We start from the raw sequence: 24,004 nt of genomic DNA on the forward strand, positions 1-24,004 counted from the left end.
ATGAACTTTACGAACTTTGGTGGTGATCGCCATCTTAACCTTCGTCACCATCACCACAAGTTCACAGTCTCGTCCGAGAAGAGGGACCTGTGTTTAGACCGTACCATTGTCTAAAGGTCTCAATCCAGTCATCTCCATCAGTCTGAGACACTGGACAATCATCTCGCACAGGGGTAAATTCTTCTAAATATTGATCTCGAAATGGAACACCATTACACGCAGGAACCCACAAGCTTGTGTGACGTTGTTGTGGAACTCTTTCTATAGGAACCTGTTCCGCAACCCTAATCAGTGCCAAGCCCCATGTTGACTGTGGCAGCATTTACCGTACATGTGCTTGTGGGCGACCACTAGCTGAGACCAGTACACAGTAATAATTTGTGGGTATTTTCACAAATGGCTAGACTGAGGGAGGGAGATGTTCAGAGGGTTTTATTGATTTATGTTCGCGAAAGCTTTACATGGTGTGAGGAATCTCTGTAAATGTGAAAATGTGTGCGTATCTACTCCGGTTAGTTTGATCGGCTGATTGTGTTTGTTTCTCCGGAGCTGTTTGTGTTTAGTTTGATTGCAACATCGTTTCAACAGTTTCCCCCGGGAGTGCACATGTATGGTGCAGGTGGACGTTGCATAGTTTAAATAAATGGACTTCACTTCTAGCATTATGTCACAATTTTTTCCAAAGTTGCATATTTTTTCAATCCAAGTTGTTGAACAGCTTGTAATCCCCATGACTAAGTACATCACTTTAATGCACCTTTAACGTCTTCACAAAGCATTCATCAGTAATACATAAATGAATTCGTCAATGTGCACCTGCCACATATGCACCCAAGAAGACCTCATTTTCACTCAGTACTAATGTACATCAAGCCCCCCATTTAGCTTAGTACTAATGTAGACAAAGTCACCCCACTTAGCTCAGTGCTAATTCACCTCACATCCCCCACTTAGTTCAGTACTAATTCACATCAAGTCCCCACTTAGCTCAGTACTAATTCACATCAAATCCCCACTTAGCTCAGTGCTAATTCACCTCAAATCCCCCACTTAGCGCAGTACTAATTCACATCAAATCAGCGACTTAGCTCAGTACTAATACACATCGATTCCCTCACTTTACTCAGTACAATACACTCATGAAGTCCTCAAAGTACATCAATCATTAATGTACCCCGGCAGGCCCCACTTCACCCTGCTCAACTACAGGAAACTCGTGGTTATGAGGTGGGTGTTATTGAAGGGCGATGGTGACCATCACTAATGGTGTTACTGTCACTAGTCTAACAATACTATTAACCCAGGTTAATGTCTTCTACATCATTGTTTACACAGAAACTACACCAGTTGTGTGCATCCATATCATCCTTTCAACACATGCTCTCCAGATATATCCGGTTCTTAAATGATTCATGCATCTAACAACTTATGCTGTAATTTAGATCATATATTCATGTACACTCTCTCATGTAACAGAGATGTATGCATTTCGAGACGAATCGTTCACGAACTATAAGCTCTTAATACACCTCTTGACACACGGGGCATGAGCGGGCGTATTTCTAGGGTCGACCGGTGTCTTCTTCCAACATTAAGCTGATGACATTCAACACTTGCCGCGCTGAAAGGAAAACTCGTAACCCGAAAGAGAGAAGATTATTCGGAAATGTCACTTTTAGTTTGTTTGAAGTGTATAACAACTGTCACTACTGTCACATGGAAAAATTGTCATAGTCCTTTCTGACCAAGATGTTAACACTGTGTTGCTTGATAACTTTTTAAGGATGTACGGGTGTATACCGAAACATCATCATTACAGTAGGAAACTGAAGTCTTTATCGATAAACATGTTATCTACTTTGCCACATGAATACCCCGAAGTGGCCAATGGTTTGCGGAACTCTGTTCGAGGCAATGGATTATTTGTCACTACTTCAAGACATTTACATGAAATTGTCAAATAAATGTTTGACGACAGTTCTGCTATCAGGGCGCTCATAATCAGCTATACAGGTGTGCGAGCTATCTATACTTATCAACGCAGTGACATTTTTTTCTCATTGAGAGTGACATAATCACGTGTAACTAAATACTCGATATCCAGTCAGACCCTAGAATAGCATGTGCTTACGTGTACACTACATATAGCTCCCACTAGCCACAATAAGTAAGGGATGATGTTAACTGAGAGCCAGGTTGTATGATTACATTTGAATTTAGAAAATGACTGGTCCATTTACAACGTGGTATGAACTTATACCTACCCCTGACATCAGCACCTAATGTCTACTGCTATAATACTTTCAAAAGCGGACCGTGCTGTTGATCACTGGATTGTCTGGTTCAGACTCGATTATTTACAGACCGCCGCCATATAGCTGGAATATGTTGAGAGCGGCGTAAAACTAAACCCACTCACTCACCCAAAAGCGAACCGATGAAGTGCAATCTAACTCGAAAACTAATCAACATATAACACTCAATGAAACGCTGATCATAATCAAAACATCAGACCAACTCTAAACAAACATTTTGCAGAATTTCTGTCCTGGAATTAGAAAACCCATTAAAACATTAAAATATTGAGTCAGTTCACCATGTGTTACGATTGAGGAGTGTAAAGATAGGAACAGAGAGGTGTGCGAGAGAGGATGGAGACAGCATGAGTATAATGATAACTCTGCCGGTGCTTGTCAACGTGCTTCTCATACACATAGCTGTTCCTCCCTTTGCACTCCTCCCTCATAACAAATAGTGAACTGTGTCAGTATTTTAATGATAGTTTATTCAACTACATTTTATTATTAGGGCATAAATTCTGCAAAAGAAAGACAGAGTTGGTCTGATTATGATCATCATTTCGAGTGTTTACTAGTTTTCTAGTTACATATTGCAATTCATCGGTCAAATGTAGAGCCAAACGGACTAAAATATCTACCCCGGATACTGGTCTCTGATAAATGCACCGAATATCCTAATATCTACCCCTAATATCCTTTAGAAAGCTTCAGTTCCATGTTGGCGTGATATTACTGAGTTGTATGGTTGTATATGGACTGAGAAACTGGTTATTCCTATCACGTGTTCTGCATCTCCTGGTTCGGTGTTCCGAGCTCCTGGCAGTGTCGCGAACGTGAACGTGGTTGCGGTAAATTTCAAAACTGACGCAAAAACGTGGTCGTCGTCGATATGGTTAACCAATGGAGACAAATTTCACACAAAATCGTTTCATCAGAACAACTGTGTTAGAAAACGGTGGTCAAAGTGCCTTTCAGATTGGAGTCAGTGAGTGAGTGAGTTTAGTTTCACGCCACACTCAGCAATATTCCAGCTATATGGTCTGTAAATAATCTAGTCGACCAGACAATACAGTGATCAACAGCGTGAACGTCGATCTACGCAGCTGGGATTCGATGACATGCCAACCAAGTCAGCGATCCCCTTAGTCGCATGGGTTCCTGAAGATTATTTCCAACCAACCGGAGGTCCACAGAGCCACCGCTGAACAGTGTTTGCCCCAAACCATAAAAAGCTGCAGGACCCACGGACCCGGAACCATAAAAGGGTGTGGGTCCTAATCAGAATGTTTAGACCCTATATCTTAAATTGGAAACAATTGTCTTAGTTAGTGGGGATGAAAGGGATCCTGTACAAAAAAAATGTGAGTCAGCTTCGGGCCTAAGGACAGAGGTTAATATCGAACGCTGTGAGTGAACATACGGTTCGTAATCGGCTGTACAGATGGAACCTGCATGTCCACGTGCACGTGTTATTCAGACGGACCGTTACTCGGACGTCGTTGTCGCCAAGAGCATCAGCGCTGGACCTATCGTCGTTGGAAAACGTGATCTGATGTATCTAGGTCTACTTTGGACTTCCTTGACACTGGCAACAAACGGTGACGTGGGTGGAATGATCTTTGGGGGTTGCCCAAGTAGTGAGTGTTATGAGATCATGTTTTTTCCTGTTTTTCGTGTAAATGTTGTTGAGCAAGCTGACAACATCATCGACATCGTCGACATTGACCTCACTCCGGGTTTCAGGATGAGCAGTAAGTTAACGCAAGAGCAAATAGTGGTCGTATCGTTACTGTGTACTTCCAGCAGAACATTACCACATTACTATTGCCAGCTCTCAGTCCAGAATACATTGTGTTAGTCGTGGTAAGGTAGTCGACGCGGCGCTCATGGTGTAGGTATAGGCACACTCTTTGATGCTGGATCACAACATGCTGTACGGGTGTATACAAGAACACTCTTTGATGCTGGATCACACCATGCTGTGCGGATGTATACAAGACCAGAAATGTACCTGTACCTGCTTATCTAAGCAAAAAATTAGATTATTCCGGGCGCGTTGCAAGTTATCTTTTTCGTGTAAGCCTGATTGGTTGCAAAGCCTTATATTATAAAGTAAGATAGTAGTGAGTCCTTGCCCAACCTTTTTAGCTCCCAACCTTTTCATATTCTGAAGAGCTCCTTACTGTGTAATTTACGGTATCGGTTGACAAGATGGTGGCAAGAAGTGTGTTTACCATCGAGCTACCTGATATTACTGGTTTGATGTTAAAGTGGTCCATGCAGGTGAGAAACGTTAAACCCAACCATCAGTTAGCTCCCTTGACGTGAATGTATAATACAACCTTCGACCCAGTATGAGTAGCCTATCCAGGCTATGTGACAGTGGCGTACCGCTCAAGTCAAATCGATGCGGTGTTTGCCGTGAAATATTGTTTTGGGCTGTGATCGATAATGGCCGGAATAATCACTGGGAGGAAAGTTCTTGTTCAGGCTTCACCTAATTGCGAAATCGTGTGAGGTGGAGTAATATACTTTATCGATAAATTAAATTCAGGTGTACCAGCGACACCGCGGACCCTCGTCGTCATGGCAGTGAGACGATTTGTTAATGTGACGGAGGGGAAAGCTGAGCTGCAGGTGACAAGCTGATCGTTTCACACAACACGCCAGGTCTTACTGTATTATGTAGCTCATTGAATGGGCTTCGTGACTTAGCTTAAAAGGCAGTAATTGTGACATCTCAATAACGTCCTGCGTCCTATGGAATTAAAAAGCAGCCATCCAGCATAATTGTAGAGTCTGACATTTTAATTTCTTTACCTCGGGGTTTCGGAAGCCATCTACCGATGGTTTTTTCTCCAGTTTTTTTTTCGGTACCAAAGATGACAGTGTGGAATAAGGAATATTATTGCAATCCACTGAGAGTTGCTTCCCTTAAACGAATTAGGATCAGCTTATAGTGGGCTTGAATTCTTTTATTCGATTTCTCTTTCCCCCGAAACCTGTGCGCGCTACCTTGTTTGAATGTTTTGTTGAAGAACACAAATAGGTTACAGTCCAGTCCTTAGATTTCCGAAGCTCTCTTAGCGTTAAGATAGTCGTAGGTTCATGTTAATGTATGGCACTTACGACTATCATAGCGCGAAGAGAGCTTGGAAATCTAGTCCCTGTACAACAGAATGTTAGCTCTACTACTGGCGTGAGCCAGTGCTATATCAGATACGGTCGTCTTAGCGCTAATATCGCTTTCTTTCTTAAAGGAGAAACAGCGTATTTTATCAGTCATAAACACTCAGATTACGTCATTATTTACATGTCGCCGCCATATAGCTGGAGTATTTCTGAATGCGGCGTAAAACTAAACTCACTCAGTCGATTGAAATGGTGTTTCATACTCAACGTCACAGATGAGGGCCATACACAACTGGTTATCGTAGAATGCCTGACAACATGATCCTATTCTCGTTGATGACTGATAACAGGCCATTGTTATTTCTGTGTGTTATCAATGAGATTACTATGACGACTCTACATCAAACTTGTCTCAATGAGATAAAACAAATAACAGACAAAGCGCCTCAATTGTCAATAGTTCCGGTAACCCACTGCAGCCTGCTAGTAACTGAGGCAAGACTAATCAATGCTTTTTTTCAGTTTTAACATCCTACTCACAGTTCCTGACACCGATTACTTATTTAGAAAATGGAAACTTGAGATTGTTTCCCTGAAATTGAGTGCATATCTTGTGATTAATGCTGCTCGAGAGTACACCTGTCACATCACGACGTGTAGTCATAACATAGGAGGAATGAGTGAGTGCGTTTTTACGCCGCTTTTAGCAGTATTCCAGCAATATCAAGACAGGAGCCACCCAAACTGGGCTGCACACATTATACCCATTTGGGGAATCGAACCGGGTCTTCCTGAGGAGCAAACGCTTTCACCACTAGACTACCCCAGTGACCATTATGTGGGAGGAGAGACCGGAACGGGTGTTAAATGTTCACCAAATGTTTACCATTGGTTGACACCAATGACAAATCTAAACTATAATCAGGTCGGACCGGCACACAGGTTTTCTACACAGGGTATGTAGCAGCAGCAGGAGACAAGGCAGCAGTAGTAGTAGCAGTAGTAGTAGCAATAGCAGTAGTAGTAGCAGTAGTAGTCGTAGTAGCAGTAGTAGTCATAGTCGTAGCTGTAGTCGCAGTACCAGTAGTAGTAGTAGTAATGGTGGTGGTGGTCGTAGTAGTTAGAGGTGACAACAAAACACTTGAGTACATATATATGCGTCCTTTATTCGTCTGAGGTATCAACAGCTTAAGACTCAGTGAATATGCCTCACAACCTAACCAAGGTGTATCACATGGCATTAAATACTGTGCATAGATTTTGTATCAGTAGATATATAATTGCTCATTGTCATAAGTTTAACATTCATTGAAATTTTTGTTATACCTGTTTTACGATAGATAGACATGTCAGCAGTTTGGGGCATTATGTTGGGGAGTATATGTTTGTTGTCATCGCAAGTTGTGTACATATTACATTGCAGCAGTCTATGCATATGTAGAATATTTCTCAGTACGACGTATCTGTGAAAACTGATACTCTGTGTAATATTCACAGATCAACATCATACTTCATATCGACATTGGTTCAGCAGTTCTCTTTCTACCACTGGCATAGACGTGTTTGACAATATAAAGTAACAGAGCCGTTGTCAGCCTCAGCTGTTGACTCTGCAAACGCCAGGACGTCACATCTCTACTGTCAGGACAAGGTTTGCTGTATCGCTGTTGAGTCCATCGTCAACAACCATCTGCAAGAGCAAAGCGTGGATGTAAGGGGTGGGGATGAGTGTCAGTAGCAACATTCCAAGTATTCGTGGGCGGAGGTTCAATACTTCATGGCACTGTATACACTACGTTCCCAGTTCCACCTAGCCGACATCATGCCAGTATGATACCAGTGTCTAGTTAAACTTCAGCGTTGATATCAGTCATATCTATATACTACACGCAGAAATTAACTTTTTTAGTATTTGCTTTAACCTTTACTAACGTGTGCGAACCGCGTTACTGTCATTCTCTTCCCACAGAGTTTACTTGTCCTTTCTTCCTCCGAACCTCTGTTAATACGGACAATATTTCCCGGTTCTCATAAAATCCCCTAGCAGCAAAAATATCGCAAATGGAATAATCTGCCTTCTTTCTAACCAAACAGAACACGTGTTACATGAACATGTGTGTAGGACTGTAACATGAACCGGGCATATTAGAACAGAAGCCAGTCTAGGACAGAAATGACACGTTGTGCTTTCAAAATGGAACAGGGTGCAGCAGAAGAGAACTTTGGGAAGAATCTTGACGGAAAACGCTTACCTGAATATGATATGTTTTTTCATTAAGCTTGGATGGATCAACAACGACTACATCCACCGTGTTGTGGCTTTGTCTGGTCGTGATGAAGCTAGTTGACGGGGCCGCTGTCACGTTGTAGGTAAGCTGAAACAACAAAGACAGTCTGGAAACACTACTACTACTACTAAAAGGAAATAGACTTATTTCTTCAGAAGTACAATATGTGCGTAGTGTCATCTAGATAATATTACAAACGCTAACAAGCGTTATCAAAATGAGACAAACTCATAAAGAAACACCATTCAGCAGTTAATTGCATTGTCAACATGTAGCGGCCACAAAGTTTCCGAGTCCCGTGCTGGGATTCGAACGATGGACCTTCTGATCCAAAGTCGGACGCCCTGTCCACATGACCAAAGAGGTTAAGGATGTCACCTGTGGGATGACTCCACGCCCTGCTTCATACTCCCCCGTCAACAGAAGGCATGTCCCGGGCCGCATAGTTGGGTACTGAGGCTTATTTTGTTCAAATTTGATATGAACGTGCTCAGCCCCACGTTGGACGCCAATGTAGCGGCCATAAAATTTCCGAGTCCCGTGCTGGGATTCGAACGACGGACCCTCTGATCCGAAGTCGGACGCCTTGTCCACATGACCAAAGAGGTTAACCCCGTCAGCAAGCAGACAAGGTAAGGATGTCATCTGTGGGATGACTCCACGCCCTGCTACAAGCAAACAAAAAGTCTGGACATATTTGTGTTTCATACTCCGCTAACCTTGATAGCCCATCAGTAATGACACTGAATAAACACCCATTGTCCCAAATCTGAACATCATAAAGACTCCCATCTCTGCTCAAGCGACTCCACTATACATATCAGAATTGTCTACCTGGGGACTGAGGTCTTTGTCTGTAGCGGTGACGGTTGCTATGACGGTGTTGGGGCCATCGCTACGGCGGATGGTGGTATGGTTCGTGCTGAAAGGGAAGTGAGGGGGGTTGTCGTTGACGTCGAGCAAGTCTATTCGAACCTACATAAAAAAAGACAAACATAAAGTTTTATTAAGTAAATATCAACGTGTTTACGCTAAAACTTGAAATCACATTGTAAATCCACACGTTTACCGTTTCCAATATTTCGACGAACAGCCACTCCGAGTTTGAGACGTAACTGCCCCCAATACTGGCATTTTTAAGGTTAAGGCCACACCCGGTGACATACAGTGGACAAAAGTGTGTTCGCAAAAATAGTTGGGCAGTATCGAGTCACAACCTTTGACTTATCTAATTTATTATGGCTTCAGGTTTTGGCAAATCGGCAAACATCGGAATGACATTTTGCAGGTTTTGAGAGTAGGAGGTCATATCACAAAGTACTGAAAGTTTTGTGTGAGTATTTCTTTTTTAATTTTAGAAAGTTATCAGCACTTTTTCGTGTTTTGGTATTGACTAAGCCGTCGTGACGTTATCAGAATGCGAATTCATATTTGGCCGCAGACTGTAGATGGTGTACTGTCAAAAGCATTTCAAGCCAACATACACAGTAAGAACCCTACTGAAACGCATAACGCGTAACGAGTTACGTCGCCTGATACGTACGAACACAGTTGTTGACTTGATGGGAGTGTGCAGCGTTGTGGACATTATCGCAAGCAGATACATAGGGGTCTTCTCTGCGTCCACTTCCGTGTTGGTGTATAGATCGCCCTGGAAAACAGTAATCATCATCATCATCATCATCACGACCACCACCATCACAGTCACCGTCGTCGTAATCAGTCTATTACATGTACAACAGCACACTTTGCTAAAGGGAGATTATTATGTATATTCAAGAGTACAAAAGAGCCATGTGTGAACTGAAACCTATCCATAGTCAGATATCAGATATTGCGAGGACTGTACATTTGTCCGGAAACGAGGAAGAACACATATTTATTATTCAACAAAGATCACTATCACAATGTATTGATTGTGGACCCGTGAACATTCGGGTAAGAATTGATCTACAGTAATTCATGCTTGTCGCAAGAAGCGATACCGGGATCAGAAGGTCAGGCTCGCTGACCCACATCATTGTATTTCAATTGCGAAGATCGATGTTCATGATGCTGATCACTGGATTATTTAAAAATCGCTGCTACGTGGCTGGAACATCACTTAGTGCGGCATAAAACTAAACTCATCCGCTCACTTACTATTGATCGTGTTATTTTGTCGAAGCACATTAGTGGAATATACTCACATATGGAGCCGTTACGTAGAAGTCCGACTTGTGCGTGCCCACCATGTCCACGGCGAGCTCGTGTGCCCCAGGGAAAACTGTCAGCACTGGGTTTACCAGCATCACACTCGTACGAATCGGGGAGTTCTCACGAAGGGACCCAAAATACGCTGATTCATGGAATGTGGGGAAACCTTCATCAGGATCGTATATCGTAAAATTAACTGGAGAACTTAGGGCAAATTTCCCACCTCCATCTGTTGCATTCGCTTGCACCGTGAAAACAGCATTGTTGTCCGACGTCGTCATATCCCTCTTGAGTGTGAGCTTTCCGGTGTTGGGGTCGAGGAGAAAGGGTGACGCTGGTGCGACGAGAGAATAACTAACAGCACCATTCTGGTTTTCTGTGCTGTCTTTGTCCTTGGCCACGAACTGGTACACGGTAGCTCCTGATTTGGCTGTGATGGGGATGTTGAACGTTGAAACTGGAGAGGCGATGAAACTTGGTGCGTTGTCATTAACGTCTTCGACTGCAATTGCCACATGGATGAAGCCTACAAAGCTGTTGGTCGTTCTACCTGTGACATTGACTGTAAGGTCCAAGTACTGAATTTGTTCATAGTCCAATGAGTCCACGATCAGCTTGCCATTATTTATTTGTGCAACTGGATACCTGTTACCAGAATCGATACGGAGGCTCACTTCAGAGTTAGGAAATGTACTGAAAGCACCTTCCAGAAGATCTATCGTCACCGGTGCTCCGTTCTCTACGATAACTTTATAGATAAACTCTTCAAGGACGCTTTCTGCTTGGATTTGGAACGTTATTTGTCTAGAAGTCGTCAGTGGAGGGTGCCCGTTATCTCTTGCTTCCACAGTGATATGAAACGTATTACCTTCTAAGTTAAACAGACTCTGACGAGTAGTAATGTTCCCACTGATCCTATTAATACCAAAACGGGAAGCGTCGATGGTGTTCAGTATGACATACGATACTCTTCCATTGTCACCAGAATCCTTATCTGTAGCTGACACGGTGTATATGGTCGCTTCCGGTTCCCTAAACTTACTTACGGGGATAATCAAATTGTCGCTGTTAGGTATGACAAAGACGGGGCTGTTGTCATTGATATCTGTGATGGTGACAGTGACGTTAGTGTATAAGGTCGTGAGATCATCTGTAGCTGCCACCTCGAAGAAGAAGGAGTTATGGAGTCCGTCATGATCTACCGGCGAATTCGGCGGCGTATTGAGCCGGATGGAGCCACCATCTGGGGTGATGACGAAGGGGAAATCCTTGTCTGTGTACTTCTGACGGAAGCTGTATTTCACGTTGCTGGAGTTCACAGTCACCTTAAACACACCATGGATTCCACCGCTATTACGTTTTGGAAGATACGATATAGCAAGGAGAGAAAAATGTCACTTTGTGTTGTAAATGGAAGATATATGCAGCCTCCAGTAAATAGATCAAATACATAAAAGATTTATTGATGTTGATATACAAAAAATATTAGAAGTGTCTGTTTATTTATATCTCCTTGCGCGTTAAATGTTCCTGTTAGTGAGGCAGCTGAGGGTAGTATACCGGGTACCCAATGTTTATTTTATGTAACACTGGGGAGGGTCAGGTGAGAGATCGTATGTCATCTCTGTACGTTGGTGGTCATGCTATCATCAAGTGGCCCAGATTCGAACCTTTGAAAGCATTAGTGTCGAGTACCTACCAGCCCAACTTCCGCGTTTGTTGGTGTATTCTCTGGTATTTGGAACCTGTACGAGGAATTGTAGAAGAACCAGCGGCTGTAGCCTTCGACCATCCTCATGTGCACCAGTGTCTGGCCCATACGTGGGTTTTTGCCATCTGAAGATACAGATTATAATTATGTATGTATGTATGTATGTATGTATGTATGTATGTATGTATGTATGTATGTATGTATGTATGTATGTATGTATGTATGTATGTATGCATGTATGTATGTGTGTATGTGTGTATGTGTGTATATATGTATGTATGTATGTATGTATGTATGTGTGTATGTATGTATGTATGCATGCATGCATAAAGGTATCTGCTCCGTCACACATACATTCCGATTTTTACACCCATTTTCTGTTTAAAATGTTCAACATGCAAGATTTCTGCACATTTGAACAGTGTAGAGTTGTTCCCTGAAAGAAAAAGAGAAGTTACTGCCGTTCTACATACTATATTTTTTCGTATGCTACGATGGCTATACCTATACGAAAACCACATATGCCTCTAATGATACAATAGCCTTGGTTCAAGTGTAGATGCGGGTAACCTGAAACTATGTTCATATTGTGAATGCAAATGACTGACGCACGTAACTTCAACTTGAAGCTGGCAAGGAAACATTTCCCTCTTTAAGTCTTACATCTTGTTTCATGCAAGTATAACAGTAAACACACGCCATGTCTCTATATATTCTTCTGTTACAGCTGATTATCCGCATAAACAAAGAATCTCAGTTAGAATGGCAGATTTAGGCTTAAAGGTCACATGCAACGTAAAATACAACTTTGCAGATTCTGATACCTTTCGGTATGCATGCGCACTTACCGAAACAAATCATCCAAAAATGCCAATTCAACTTTATTCAACCTATAAAGTTGAAAAAACGCGATGAAAAAAAGCCCGCGAAATCAGAGTTCAAAACGATTGACTGAATTTCCCCAAGCGGCGGGGGGTGGGGGGTGTGGTGGTTTTGTTTCAACAGCTGTGCTGCGCTGCGCCCATAACGCATGCGCAGTGAATAGGTTCGCGGAGCTTGAAACAGAATGCCTGCCCGGAGTATGAGGTCGTGAGCATTAGTCTGAACTTGGTTGTGTACAGAAACAAGCAAATAATCTACTCGTTACATAAGAAAGCTCACACAGAAAGCTCAATGTCTGGTTTATTGACACCTATATGTCTGCCTGAAAGTCTACTAAAGACAATATGTAATACGCAGCTTCAATCATTCACCACATGCAATTTGAACTTAACACTTATCAGGACATACGCCATAAACACAATATATTGATTTCTGACTCCTGCACCCAAGTCCTGTCTCTGCCGCATTATCTAATTACGCAGGTGTGACACATGTACACATGACATGTTTTATGTCTGTGGTTGCAAACAAACTACAAGTACATCCATATTTCTCGCATGACTGGATCTGACGGAAACTGGTGCAGACTCTTGTCAGTTTCAAGTCCTGCTTTGTACTTGGACGAATGACAGTTTTCAGCCACGCAGTAGTTCACCATCTCTACTGAGATGATTTTTGATTGGATCCAACGCAAATTCAGTGAATATGTATTTACAAAACCCAACTTCTCTATTTACATCTTTATGGATAAAAACTTCTAGTCTATATGATTTTGTTTGACAAAGGAATATGAATCCATACTGAAACGACGCATCAAGTACAATAAAAGAAGTTGTTACCTCTAAAGAATCTTCCTTCTTGTGACTCGCCATACTTCTACAATGCCCATCAAACAGATCATCTTTCTGTACACACAATGAGCCATCAGCGTATCAGCAAATGAACCAGCCAATCGGAAGCTGTCATTACACTTGAGTGCACATCCACCCGCTATGACTGGGTTCGGTCTCCCGAGGGCTTCGTTTCAAGGAAAGTTAGCCCAAGTACAAAATATTGTACTTTTGAATCGCGATTGTTTTTTTTACAAACAGCAATGTATATTATATGTCATGAATAAGTGATAATTGTGTTTGATGTTTTTGGTTGCATGTGACCTTTAAAGGGGCAAAGTACATCAGAGCATTTCCACTTTTAAGAACAGAACTCAAGCAGCATTACTTGTCACACGAGAAGCCAGGTAAATGATATGGAGATGTCAGACGCATTAATCTCGCTTACGGTCTCTGGCCAACACAAGGAAAGTGTAGTTTCTGTCTTTCTGCAGAGCGCCCACCGAGGCGTCTTTGACGTTGATCGCTCCATCTTGGTCAATAGAGAGGAAAGAGTTGTCTGGATTTTGTATTGTGTAGCTAACCCTTCCAAATTCACCAGAATCCTTGTCGTAAGCGGTGACCTATGAAAAACGTTACCGATGATCACTTGTACAGTATTTAGTACTGGTGGCGGCCTGTACATAATCGAGACTGGAGCACACAACCTTGTGATTAATACAATCAAGAGTGAGTGAGTTTAGTTTTATGCCGCACTCAACAATATTCCAGCTACATGGGGGCGGTCAGTAAATAATAGAGTCTGGACCAGACAGTCCAGTGATCAACAGCATGAGCATCGATCTTCGCAACTAGGAACCGGTGACATATGTCAACCACGTCAATGCGCCTGACCACCCGATCCCGTTAGGCTCGTCGTACGACAAGCATCGGTTACGTTGGCAACGTTGGCAGAGCATGTGTTCATCAATCAATATTTATGACGATGTTATCATTACTATTAACACAGATAAGAAAGGGAATACATATGATGTTTGTTTGTTATTGAGGCATCAAATGTCCTCTTTGTGTTCATCTTAAATATATCTAAAGGCTAACAGAGGCCTTGAATGTTAGAACTCTGATCTAACACATTCTGAAAAAGAGTTGCATGACGCTGAAGAATGAGGACTATGAATTATACATGACGCTGTTTACAATTCTTGTAAAAGAGCATGCTCGATTGTACCTAGCTAAATTACTTGTGAAATGTCAACGCCAAAAGCTGGAGGTGTTGGAATACTGCTCGGCGTTGACTGTTGGAACGTTGACTCATCTCTTTTGTCATACGGCCATTATGAATGGATCTAACTGTGAAACACGCAATGGTCTCGATTGCTTCCTTTGTCAAATTCATGTGGGAAGGAATCGGTTAATTGGTGGTAACTGAATGATATTCCATCATCGATACATTGAAGCCTATGTTAAACGTCTTCTTGATGGTGGTAAAAATAAAAGCTAATTTCACACAGTCTATCACATAACCATCGCAAACTTGAATAAAGTGGTTCTAATGCACATATGCATTATGGTATGTATGTGTAATAGTGTAAATTGGAAAGTGTGAATTCAGAATAAACTTTCAGGTTAATCAGCGATTCAGTTTTCAGTTTTAAAGTTCACCATGACCTTTGAGACTTTTCTTCCAAAATGATTTTATTCTGCCGTTAACTAGACGCCTAGTTCAGGTTCAAGACACATACCTTCCCAACATACATGCCGTTAGATGGAGGCCATGTCATGACGAAGTCGTATGAGTTCGAGGTGAAGACGGGGCTGTTGTCGTTGATATCATGAAGCTTGATAACGATTGTCGATGGGTCACTTGAAAAACCTTCCCTGGTGAGCGTTTCCTTTGCATATACCTGTGAGGTACCAAGTATTCATACATAACAGGTGGTAGCAATCGTTCACCTGACTATGCACGTGGTCAGAAACAAAACACGTGCGTTACGTGCATTATTATCTAAAAGTATAATTATATGTCAGTATTGCGCGTTAGGTATTTTTTTTTTGTTGCCTTGAGCATAAAGTCAAAACGTATTACGACAAGAAGACTTCCGGAACACGCCTCAGGAAATGTAACCACATGGAGACTCGAAACCGGTTCATTGTCTGGCGAGTTGGTGCTAACCGAACTGCAACGATTACTGGTAGAACCACCATTTAATGGACGGTAGATGATGCTTTGAAACATCAAGTTATGATCGAAGAATTCCATATTGCTGTTTTCAGATATTGTACATGACAGTCAGCAGACAATTGTGTTGGTGGTGATGATAATCTCACTCACCACACATTTCTATTGGTGTTCATGATAGTTTGTTGCATCAGACAGTTATTGGACAATTGCATTGGAGGTGTTGATACTTTGATGTACCTCACTCACCAGACAACTGTATTGGTGGTGTTTATTGTTGGATGTATCTCACTCACCAGACAACTGTATTGGTGGTGTTTATTGTTGGATGTATCTCACTCACCAGACAACTGTATTGGTGGTGTTTATTGTTGGATGTATCTCACTCACCAGACAACTGTATTGGTGGTGTTTATACCTGGCTGTATCTCACTCACCAGACAACTGTATTGGTGGTGTTTATAGCCGGATGTATCTCACTCACCAGACAACTGTATTGGTGGTGTTTATTGTTGGATGTATCTCACTCACCAGACAACTGTATTGGTGGTGTTTATTGTTGGATGTATCTCACTCACCAGACAACTGCATTGGTGGTGTTTATACCTGACTGTATCTCACTCACCAGACAACTGTATTGGTGGTGTTTATACCTGACTGTATCTCACTCACCAGACAACTGTATTGGTGGTGTTTATTGTTGGATGTATCTCACTCACCAGACAACTGTATTGGTGGTGTTTATACCTGGCTGTACCTCACTCACCAGACAACTGTATTGGTGGTGTTTATAGCTGGATGTATCTCACTCACCAGACAACTGTATTGGTGGTGTTTATTGTTGGATGTATCTCACTCACCAGACAACTGTATTGGTGGTGTTTATAGTTGGATGTATCTCACTCACCAGACAACTGTATTGGTGGTGTTTATACCTGGTTGTATCTCACTCACCAGACAACTGTATTGGTGGTGTTTATACCTGACTGTATCTCACTCACCAGACAACTGTATTGGTGGTGTTTATAGTTGGATGTATCTCACTCACCAGACAACTGTATTGGTGGTGTTTATAGCTGGCTGTATCTCACTCTCCGAACAACTGTATCGGTGGTGTTTATAGTTGGATGTATCTCACTCACCCGAAAACTGTATTGGTGGTGTTTATACCTGGCTGCATATCACTCACCCGACAACTGTATTGGTGCGTTACTTCATAGTCGGCTTCCTTGATAAGGTCGACTTCTCCCGTGATATTGTTCACCCTAATCGGACAGGAGGGTGTGTCAAGTACATACTTTACAACAGCGTTGTTTCCCTGCAAGAAAAACATAATCGTCCAGAGGTACAGTTGTGTACACTAATATGTCAATTTGAGGTCGGCAAGTTCATCTGACTGGCATATAATAATGTACAATGAAAGAGAAAACTGAATGTTATTTATCACCAGTGGCACATGCAATTCAGGTTTTATACAATATGCACCAAAATGACAGTCTTGAACTTGAACGTTTGGTTTTTGTGTAGTATTTCGATACGTATTCTCCGGATCCTTTTGTATCTGATACTAGTTTGAAACCTTCTGCAAACATTATTTTACACATCTGTAACTTCATACACTTCTTGCCTGACATGACAAGGGTCTGGAGATAGCTTCCAGACGAAATAAAACTGGATGTAAAATAGCATATTATTTCGTTTCATTTATTTATTTTGTTATTTTATTTTCTTTGATTTGATTTGATTTTTGCTCTCAGGCTGTCAACATTCACTTTGACTCTGAGGGTGCGGGTTCGAATCCCGGATGGGACTCAACCGAAAAAAAGTACTAGAATTTGTACTTTACCAAGAAAGTGAAATCCCAAATATGACATATGTTGCATTTGACCATTCACTTTGTTTGATTTCAGTGTTTCGTTACAGCATACAGCTGATTACACATAAGCAAAGATTGAAGGTGTATGTTAAACCTCATGTGTTGCAAAAGGCATTTCACTGATGCAAAAGCCTGAAATGGCATATTACCTGGTTGTAACATATCGAAATGTATCGTTATGTATTCCTGCACCATTACTTGTTTGTGGGAATGTGACGGAATGAAAATCTCTACGTCGTTCGGGTGCGTTTAAATCATTCAGGTTAAGTGTTAAGTTAAGTTAAATCCCTCAGACCCACCACAAACCTTTCAACCTCGAACACACTCTCACATTCTCTCTCTCTCTCTCTCTCTCTCTCTCTCTCTCTCTCTCTCTCTCTCTGTCTCTCTCTCTCTCTCACTCACACACACACACACACACACACACACACACACACACACACACACACTCACATTCTCTCACCAGGGGCGCATACAACTTTTTGAGAAAGTGTGCGTGTGCAGTTCAGGAGAAGATCAGTTCTCGGAAGTTTAAGTGTTTTTTTAATAAACTTTCAGGATAAAAGGGGGTTGCGCCTCCATCAACCCCACTCCCTTCGAGATCCGCCTGCGCTCGCACTCACACTCACAGTCACACTCACAGTCACACTCACACTCACACTCACACTCACACTCACACTCACACTCACACTCACACTCACACTCACACTCACACTCACACACTCACATCCACATCCACTCACTATCGCGCACTTACCGAGTCAGCGTCTGTTGCTGATACCGTGAGTAGACGAAGCCCAATCACACTGTTCTCAGGGATGTCAACGGTGTAGACGGGTTGCGTCATCACGGGTCTGTTGTCGTTCACGTCCAAGACGTCGATGACGAGAAGAGCACTCCCATCGTCGTTTCCTGTGGCGTGGGTCTCCTGAAGGAATTGCATGAACATTACATAATGCTTAGACTGAGGATGCAGACGTAAATGAAGATACTTGAAGATTGTTTGTAAAGAATCTGTACGATAACATATAGATTGGGACACTTTTACTACGCATATTCTAGAAGTGTGCATGCATCTTGTCCCAGACTGCAAATAGTAGATAAACCCACTAAATTGTCTGACTTGCTTCACTGTTTTATATATTCAGTTCGTAATGGAGCCGTTTGGCGTACAGATAAAATAAAGAGTAATCACCTTTTCTGGAAATAACCCTGTCGGAACAATGTGATAATCACTGGACTTATCCTAAAGTATGATTGAATACGATAGCTCTTTTTGTCTGAGGAGGAGCTGGCGTTGTATGCCATGAGGGACATCTCTATGCTCAAAATCAAACAAATATGGTTGTTGTGGCCCCCATACGCTTGGTTAGCCTATGTCCTTACACACTTTCAAGTGTCTTTTGCTGAACTGTCGTCTTTCGTAAACTGATTTTATCATGTTTGATCAGCTCAGTATTGCCAAACATTATTGAGAATGTTGTTTCGCTAAATATCTAATACATGTGATGCTTAAATGGAAATGTTGAGATATGATTCTCCCACAGTCTACGTGCCTTATTAGTACTTTGTAAAAGTTCCTTACCCTGTAATACCCGACTGAGTGCGCCAGGGACTACCGATCGAAGATCGTTGGAAGTCGTGTGAAAGTGTATTATGTGATGGTAGGTCAGCAGTTTACCTGTATTAGAAGATCTACACGGTGACTTGATGTGCTCTCGTAGTCTAAGGGGTGGGTCATGTAAATAGAACCCGTTCTGTTGTCTATGAAAAACACGTCCGACGAAGTAGCAGGGTCTGCAAGGAAATGTATACAACACCAGTGGATTACTCAGGGGAAATAACACAACATATTCATAACATACATGGTGAATACAACCAGCATTACAACACTGCACTCCTACGTCAGACTCACCGGGGAAATATCACAACATATTCATAACATACATGGTGAATACAACCAGCATTACAACACTGCACTCCTACGTCAGACTCACCGGGGAAATATCACAACATATTCATAACATACATGGTGAATACAACCGGCATTACAACACTGCACTCCTACGTCATACTCACCGGGGAAATATCACAACATATTCATAACATACATGGTGAATACAACCGGCATTACAACACTGCACTCCTACGTCAGACTCACCGGGGAAATATCACAACATATTCATAACATACATGGTGAATACAACCGGCATTACAACACTGCACTCCTACGTCAGACTCATCGGGGAAATAACAGACCATATTCATAACATACATGGTGAATACAACCGGCATTACAACACTGCACTCCTACGTCAGACTCACCGGGGAAATATCACAACATATTCATAACATACATGGTGAATACAACCGGCATTACAACACTGCACTCCTACGTCAGACTCATCGGGGAAATATCACAACATATTCATAACATACATGGTGAATACAACCAGCATTACAACACTGCACTCCTACGTCAGACTCACCGGGGAAATATCACAACATATTCATAACATACATGGTGAATACAACCAGCATTACAACACTGCACTCCTACGTCAGACTCACCGGGGAAATATCACAACATATTCATAACATACATGGTGAATACAACCGGCATTACAACACTGCACTCCTACGTCAGACTCACCGGGGAAATATCACAACATATTCATAACATACATGGTGAATACAACCGGCATTACAACACTGCACTCCTACGTCAGACTCACCGGGGAAATATCACAACATATTCATAACATACATGGTGAATACAACCGGCATTACAACACTGCACTCCTACGTCAGACTCATCGGGGAAATAACAGACCATATTCATAACATACATGGTGAATACAACCGGCATTACAACACTGCACTCCTACGTCAGACTCACCGGGGAAATATCACAACATATTCATAACATACATGGTGAATACAACCGGCATTACAACACTGCAGTCCTACGTCAGACTCATCGGGGAAATATCACAACATATTCATAACATACATGGTGAATACAACCGGCATTACAACACTGCACTCCTACGTCAGACTCATCGGGGAAATATCACAACATATTCATAACATACATGGTGAATACAACCAGCATTTCAACATTCCTAGCGAGGACATAATTTATTTTCAGTAACCCATGCTTGTTGGAAAAGGAAAATAACGGGATCATGCGGTCAGACTCGCATATTTGGTTGACACATGCCATTGAATCCCAATTGCGTACAATGATGTTCAGAATGTTGATCACTGGATTGCCTGAGCTGGATCACTGGATTACAGACAGCCATCATACGGTTGGAATGTTGCTGGGTGTGGCGTAAAACTAAACTCACTCCTACACCATACCCCTGACAAATGACGATTCACATACCTGCTTCCATGCATATATACAGAGAGCGACTGAATCGATTCTGGTGACATGCTCGCATTTGTCAAAACCAGCACTGAGTTAACTGATTGTGGTGTAATGTTCTAGTCAGTCTTAACTAGCACCGAGTTAACCGATTCAAGAGCAGTCCTCTCACTGTCCCTTCCCAGAACTACATAACCGACTCAAAAGAGATGTATATACAGTTACATCATATGACGGACAGTATTAAAAGGCGGTCACAAATCTAAACCTGCAATAATGTAAATAACTTGAAGACAGCCTTGTCGGAATCTAATATCATATGTTATCAATATTACGTATTTTCACGGGCATAGTATACGAGGTACAAAACTCGTGTGGGAGTAATTCCGGCTTTTGACGGTTGCTTGAATATTGTTAAACATGGCGTACAGTCGTCAATAAAGCACAAGGAATCAGTAGAACTAGATATCATCAAATTTTATCCTACTCTTCATAATAGAAGATCAGTTGAAATTAAGACTTTGGAGATTGTACGATTGCTTCGGTTAGAATCGAAGCACCGATCGAAGCCAACATCACGAGCACCGATCTATGCAACTCAGGACGATTAGATTCATCAACCTGGACATCGCAGCTGACCACCCGATCCCGTCACAAGGTTGCTGAAGATCAATTCTAACCCAAATGGTCACGCGGTTCGATGACTATGAAATCGGCCTATCTATTTATACGCCTCTTACGATAAGCATGGTCTGCCGGGGCCAATATTCGTACCCCGAGTATGGGTACAATTCATACTGATACGGTGGAGAAAGTATGTTGTCAGCACATCTGTGGGCGCCTGGGAAATTTTTCATCTGGAATGATGTGGTGGTGATCCACACAAGGCGAGCTGTTTGTGCTTGGTGTAAGTAAAACAGCTGGTGTATACGTACTAATGTTGTACACCACCTTGGTGTCAGTTCGGCAGGCGGTGATTTCAGGGCTCACTGGTACAGGGATGGACTGGTAGCGAACCTGGAAGAGTAACAACATTCCGTGAAATGTTCCCAGCCACATACAACCACTGTACACCAACACACGTGATTCATCACGTATTCCGTGCCCTTTCGGGTGGTGGGATAGCCTAGTGGTTAAAGCGTCAGTTCGTCACGCCGAAGACCCGCGTTCAATTCCCCACATTGATGAAATGTGTAACCCTATTTCTTGTGTCCCCCGCTGTGATATTGCTTGAATATTGCTGAACGTGGTGTAAAAACATACTCACTCACCGATAACTCACTCGGTGCCCTTTACCTAATGTGAGTGCTCTGTGGTTCAGACAGGTTAGTAGAAAAAAAACACATCACCAGGCATGCAATGGATTCCGACAGAATCGGTTGTAACTAAGCTATGGTATCCATGAGGTTCTTGTGAAGGAAAAAGCATATTAATTTATTCATACCAGTAGTACTAGTTGAGGAGAAGAACAAAGAAGGAGAAAACAGAAGTGGACCCATTGTCAGTGTAGTCCTCTGCATAGTTAGAGAAAACGCAGTTGATTTCTGAAATCTTTCTCTATGTTTCCCCATAAAATCACGTAATATGTGATCTGTTGTAAACGCACATTTTGATCCGAGATTCAGATCGCCGCAGGAGTTGCGTCCCTTCGTCTGTTTCCTGGTATGTCTGTCGTTGTCGTGGGTTTCTTCGGTGTGGTGTACGTTAAGCACACTTATAAATTACACATACCGTTTAAAGTGGTTGGAAATTTGGAATTATATTGTTTCTTCATAGCGGTAATATAATCTCCCGAAAACGAAACAAATAAATATGTGTATATTTGCGCACTTCTTAGATTTCGTAACTAACTCAAAGCTTACAATAATATGGTCAGGAACAAAATGTTCATGCAGTGTCCAAGAGTTTAGTTTACAACAAAGTTATTGTGGTGAGTAAAGTTACAAGGTCACATGCGTGGGGATTTGGATTTACCTACAATTAGTTTAAAAAGGTTTTTCATTTTCCAATTGTCTTTTACAGAAAAACAAATATCACTGAAACCAAATAATCTCATCGTCGTTTGAAACGTGCACATGTAAAGGATTACATTCTTGCTTGTGATCTTTTAATGCGTTTCAGAATCTGAATTAGACATTTAGTTAAGCGCCTGTTTAAACACTGTAACTGTTCAACTTTTATCATTGTGGTTTCGTGTATAAAGAAATCTCGAAGAGGTGCATATCTTACAACTGTCACTTTGATAAAACCCAGGAACACGTTTATGCTGCTGGCAGACCATGAATCGTAACCGGAACGATATTGGTATTCACCAGCGGATCCTAGTAGATGACGCAGCAATTGCTGCAAGAGATACTAATACAGTAACTATTACCTTGACAATTTGAGTAGTAAATATGACTCACGTTTTCAGAAATTGTGGATCTGTACGTTGACGATGAAAACCCCTTGACGCATGGCGAATCCCCAGGGGCCTGTGTAGTTGGTGTCTTCAACACTGTACGAACAAAGAATGTAGCCTTCCAGAATAATAGTTTGCTGTGTTCGCTAATTGCAAACATTCATAAAGATGCATTCCTATCAAAAGTGGAGCAGTATACAATTTAATCCGCTATAGCCATAAATTACTTTGAAACATTTATAGTTGAAAGATTTCACATACGACATATCTGAGCATCACAGCGGAATTACCTTTGCTTTCTGTTACTGTTAAAAGACTAAGCGCTAACGTGAGCGCCAGGAAGTAGCTTGAGGTGGTCATGTTCAGAAGACGGGTGCCTCTGTCTCCCCTGTGATGGTGAGCGGGCTACTTATATACAGGTAACATCTTGCTGCACCTCACCCACGTATCTGCATCCGGCTTGGATAATCTTATCTCTCTATTTACTCAACGATGTCGCTATTTTCGCTGTGCATTTTGTATCATCTGACGAGTTTCCAATACCTCTGTCGTACCACACTGTCATCTTTAAGATTTCATTTATTACTGTTTGTATCCTAGAAGTGGATGGGTTTTTCCTTTCCCGACTGTCAAGCACCCTAGATGTACAGTTAATGTAAAATTGTGACCTCAAAAAGGTTTTATTTGTTGTGTACTCAAGGTTTTTTGTTCATCCCGGACAGGGGGTTAATTGCATGTTGTCCTATGTAAGACAAGTCGCATGCATGCCAAGCTGAACGTTTCCGAGGGATGTAATGTAGTAGGGTGATGTGCGTATCAAGGTTGGGTGGACAGAT

General features: G+C 42.0%; 1 protein-coding gene across 1 annotated transcript; it reads right to left on the reverse strand.

Annotated features, from left to right (window-relative positions):
* Positions 1-6,527: 6,527 nt before the first annotated feature.
* Positions 6,528-23,718, reverse strand: LOC137284353 (protein dachsous-like). Its single transcript, XM_067816131.1, has 14 exons — positions 23,459-23,718; positions 23,173-23,264; positions 21,703-21,784; positions 19,076-19,191; positions 18,152-18,322; positions 16,708-16,836; positions 15,082-15,243; positions 13,788-13,962; positions 11,616-11,752; positions 9,910-11,241; positions 9,264-9,371; positions 8,555-8,695; positions 7,685-7,807; positions 6,528-7,122 (listed from the first exon to the last, which is right to left on the reverse strand). The coding sequence occupies exons 1-14, from the start codon at positions 23,526-23,528 to the stop codon at positions 7,060-7,062; spliced, it is 2,901 nt and encodes a 966-aa protein (XP_067672232.1). The 5' UTR covers positions 23,529-23,718; the 3' UTR covers positions 6,528-7,059.
* Positions 23,719-24,004: the final 286 nt, after the last annotated feature.

The sequence above is a fragment of the Haliotis asinina genome, chromosome 5 (assembly GCF_037392515.1).
Source record: "Haliotis asinina isolate JCU_RB_2024 chromosome 5, JCU_Hal_asi_v2, whole genome shotgun sequence".
NCBI classification, from domain to species: Eukaryota; Metazoa; Mollusca; class Gastropoda; order Lepetellida; family Haliotidae; genus Haliotis; species Haliotis asinina.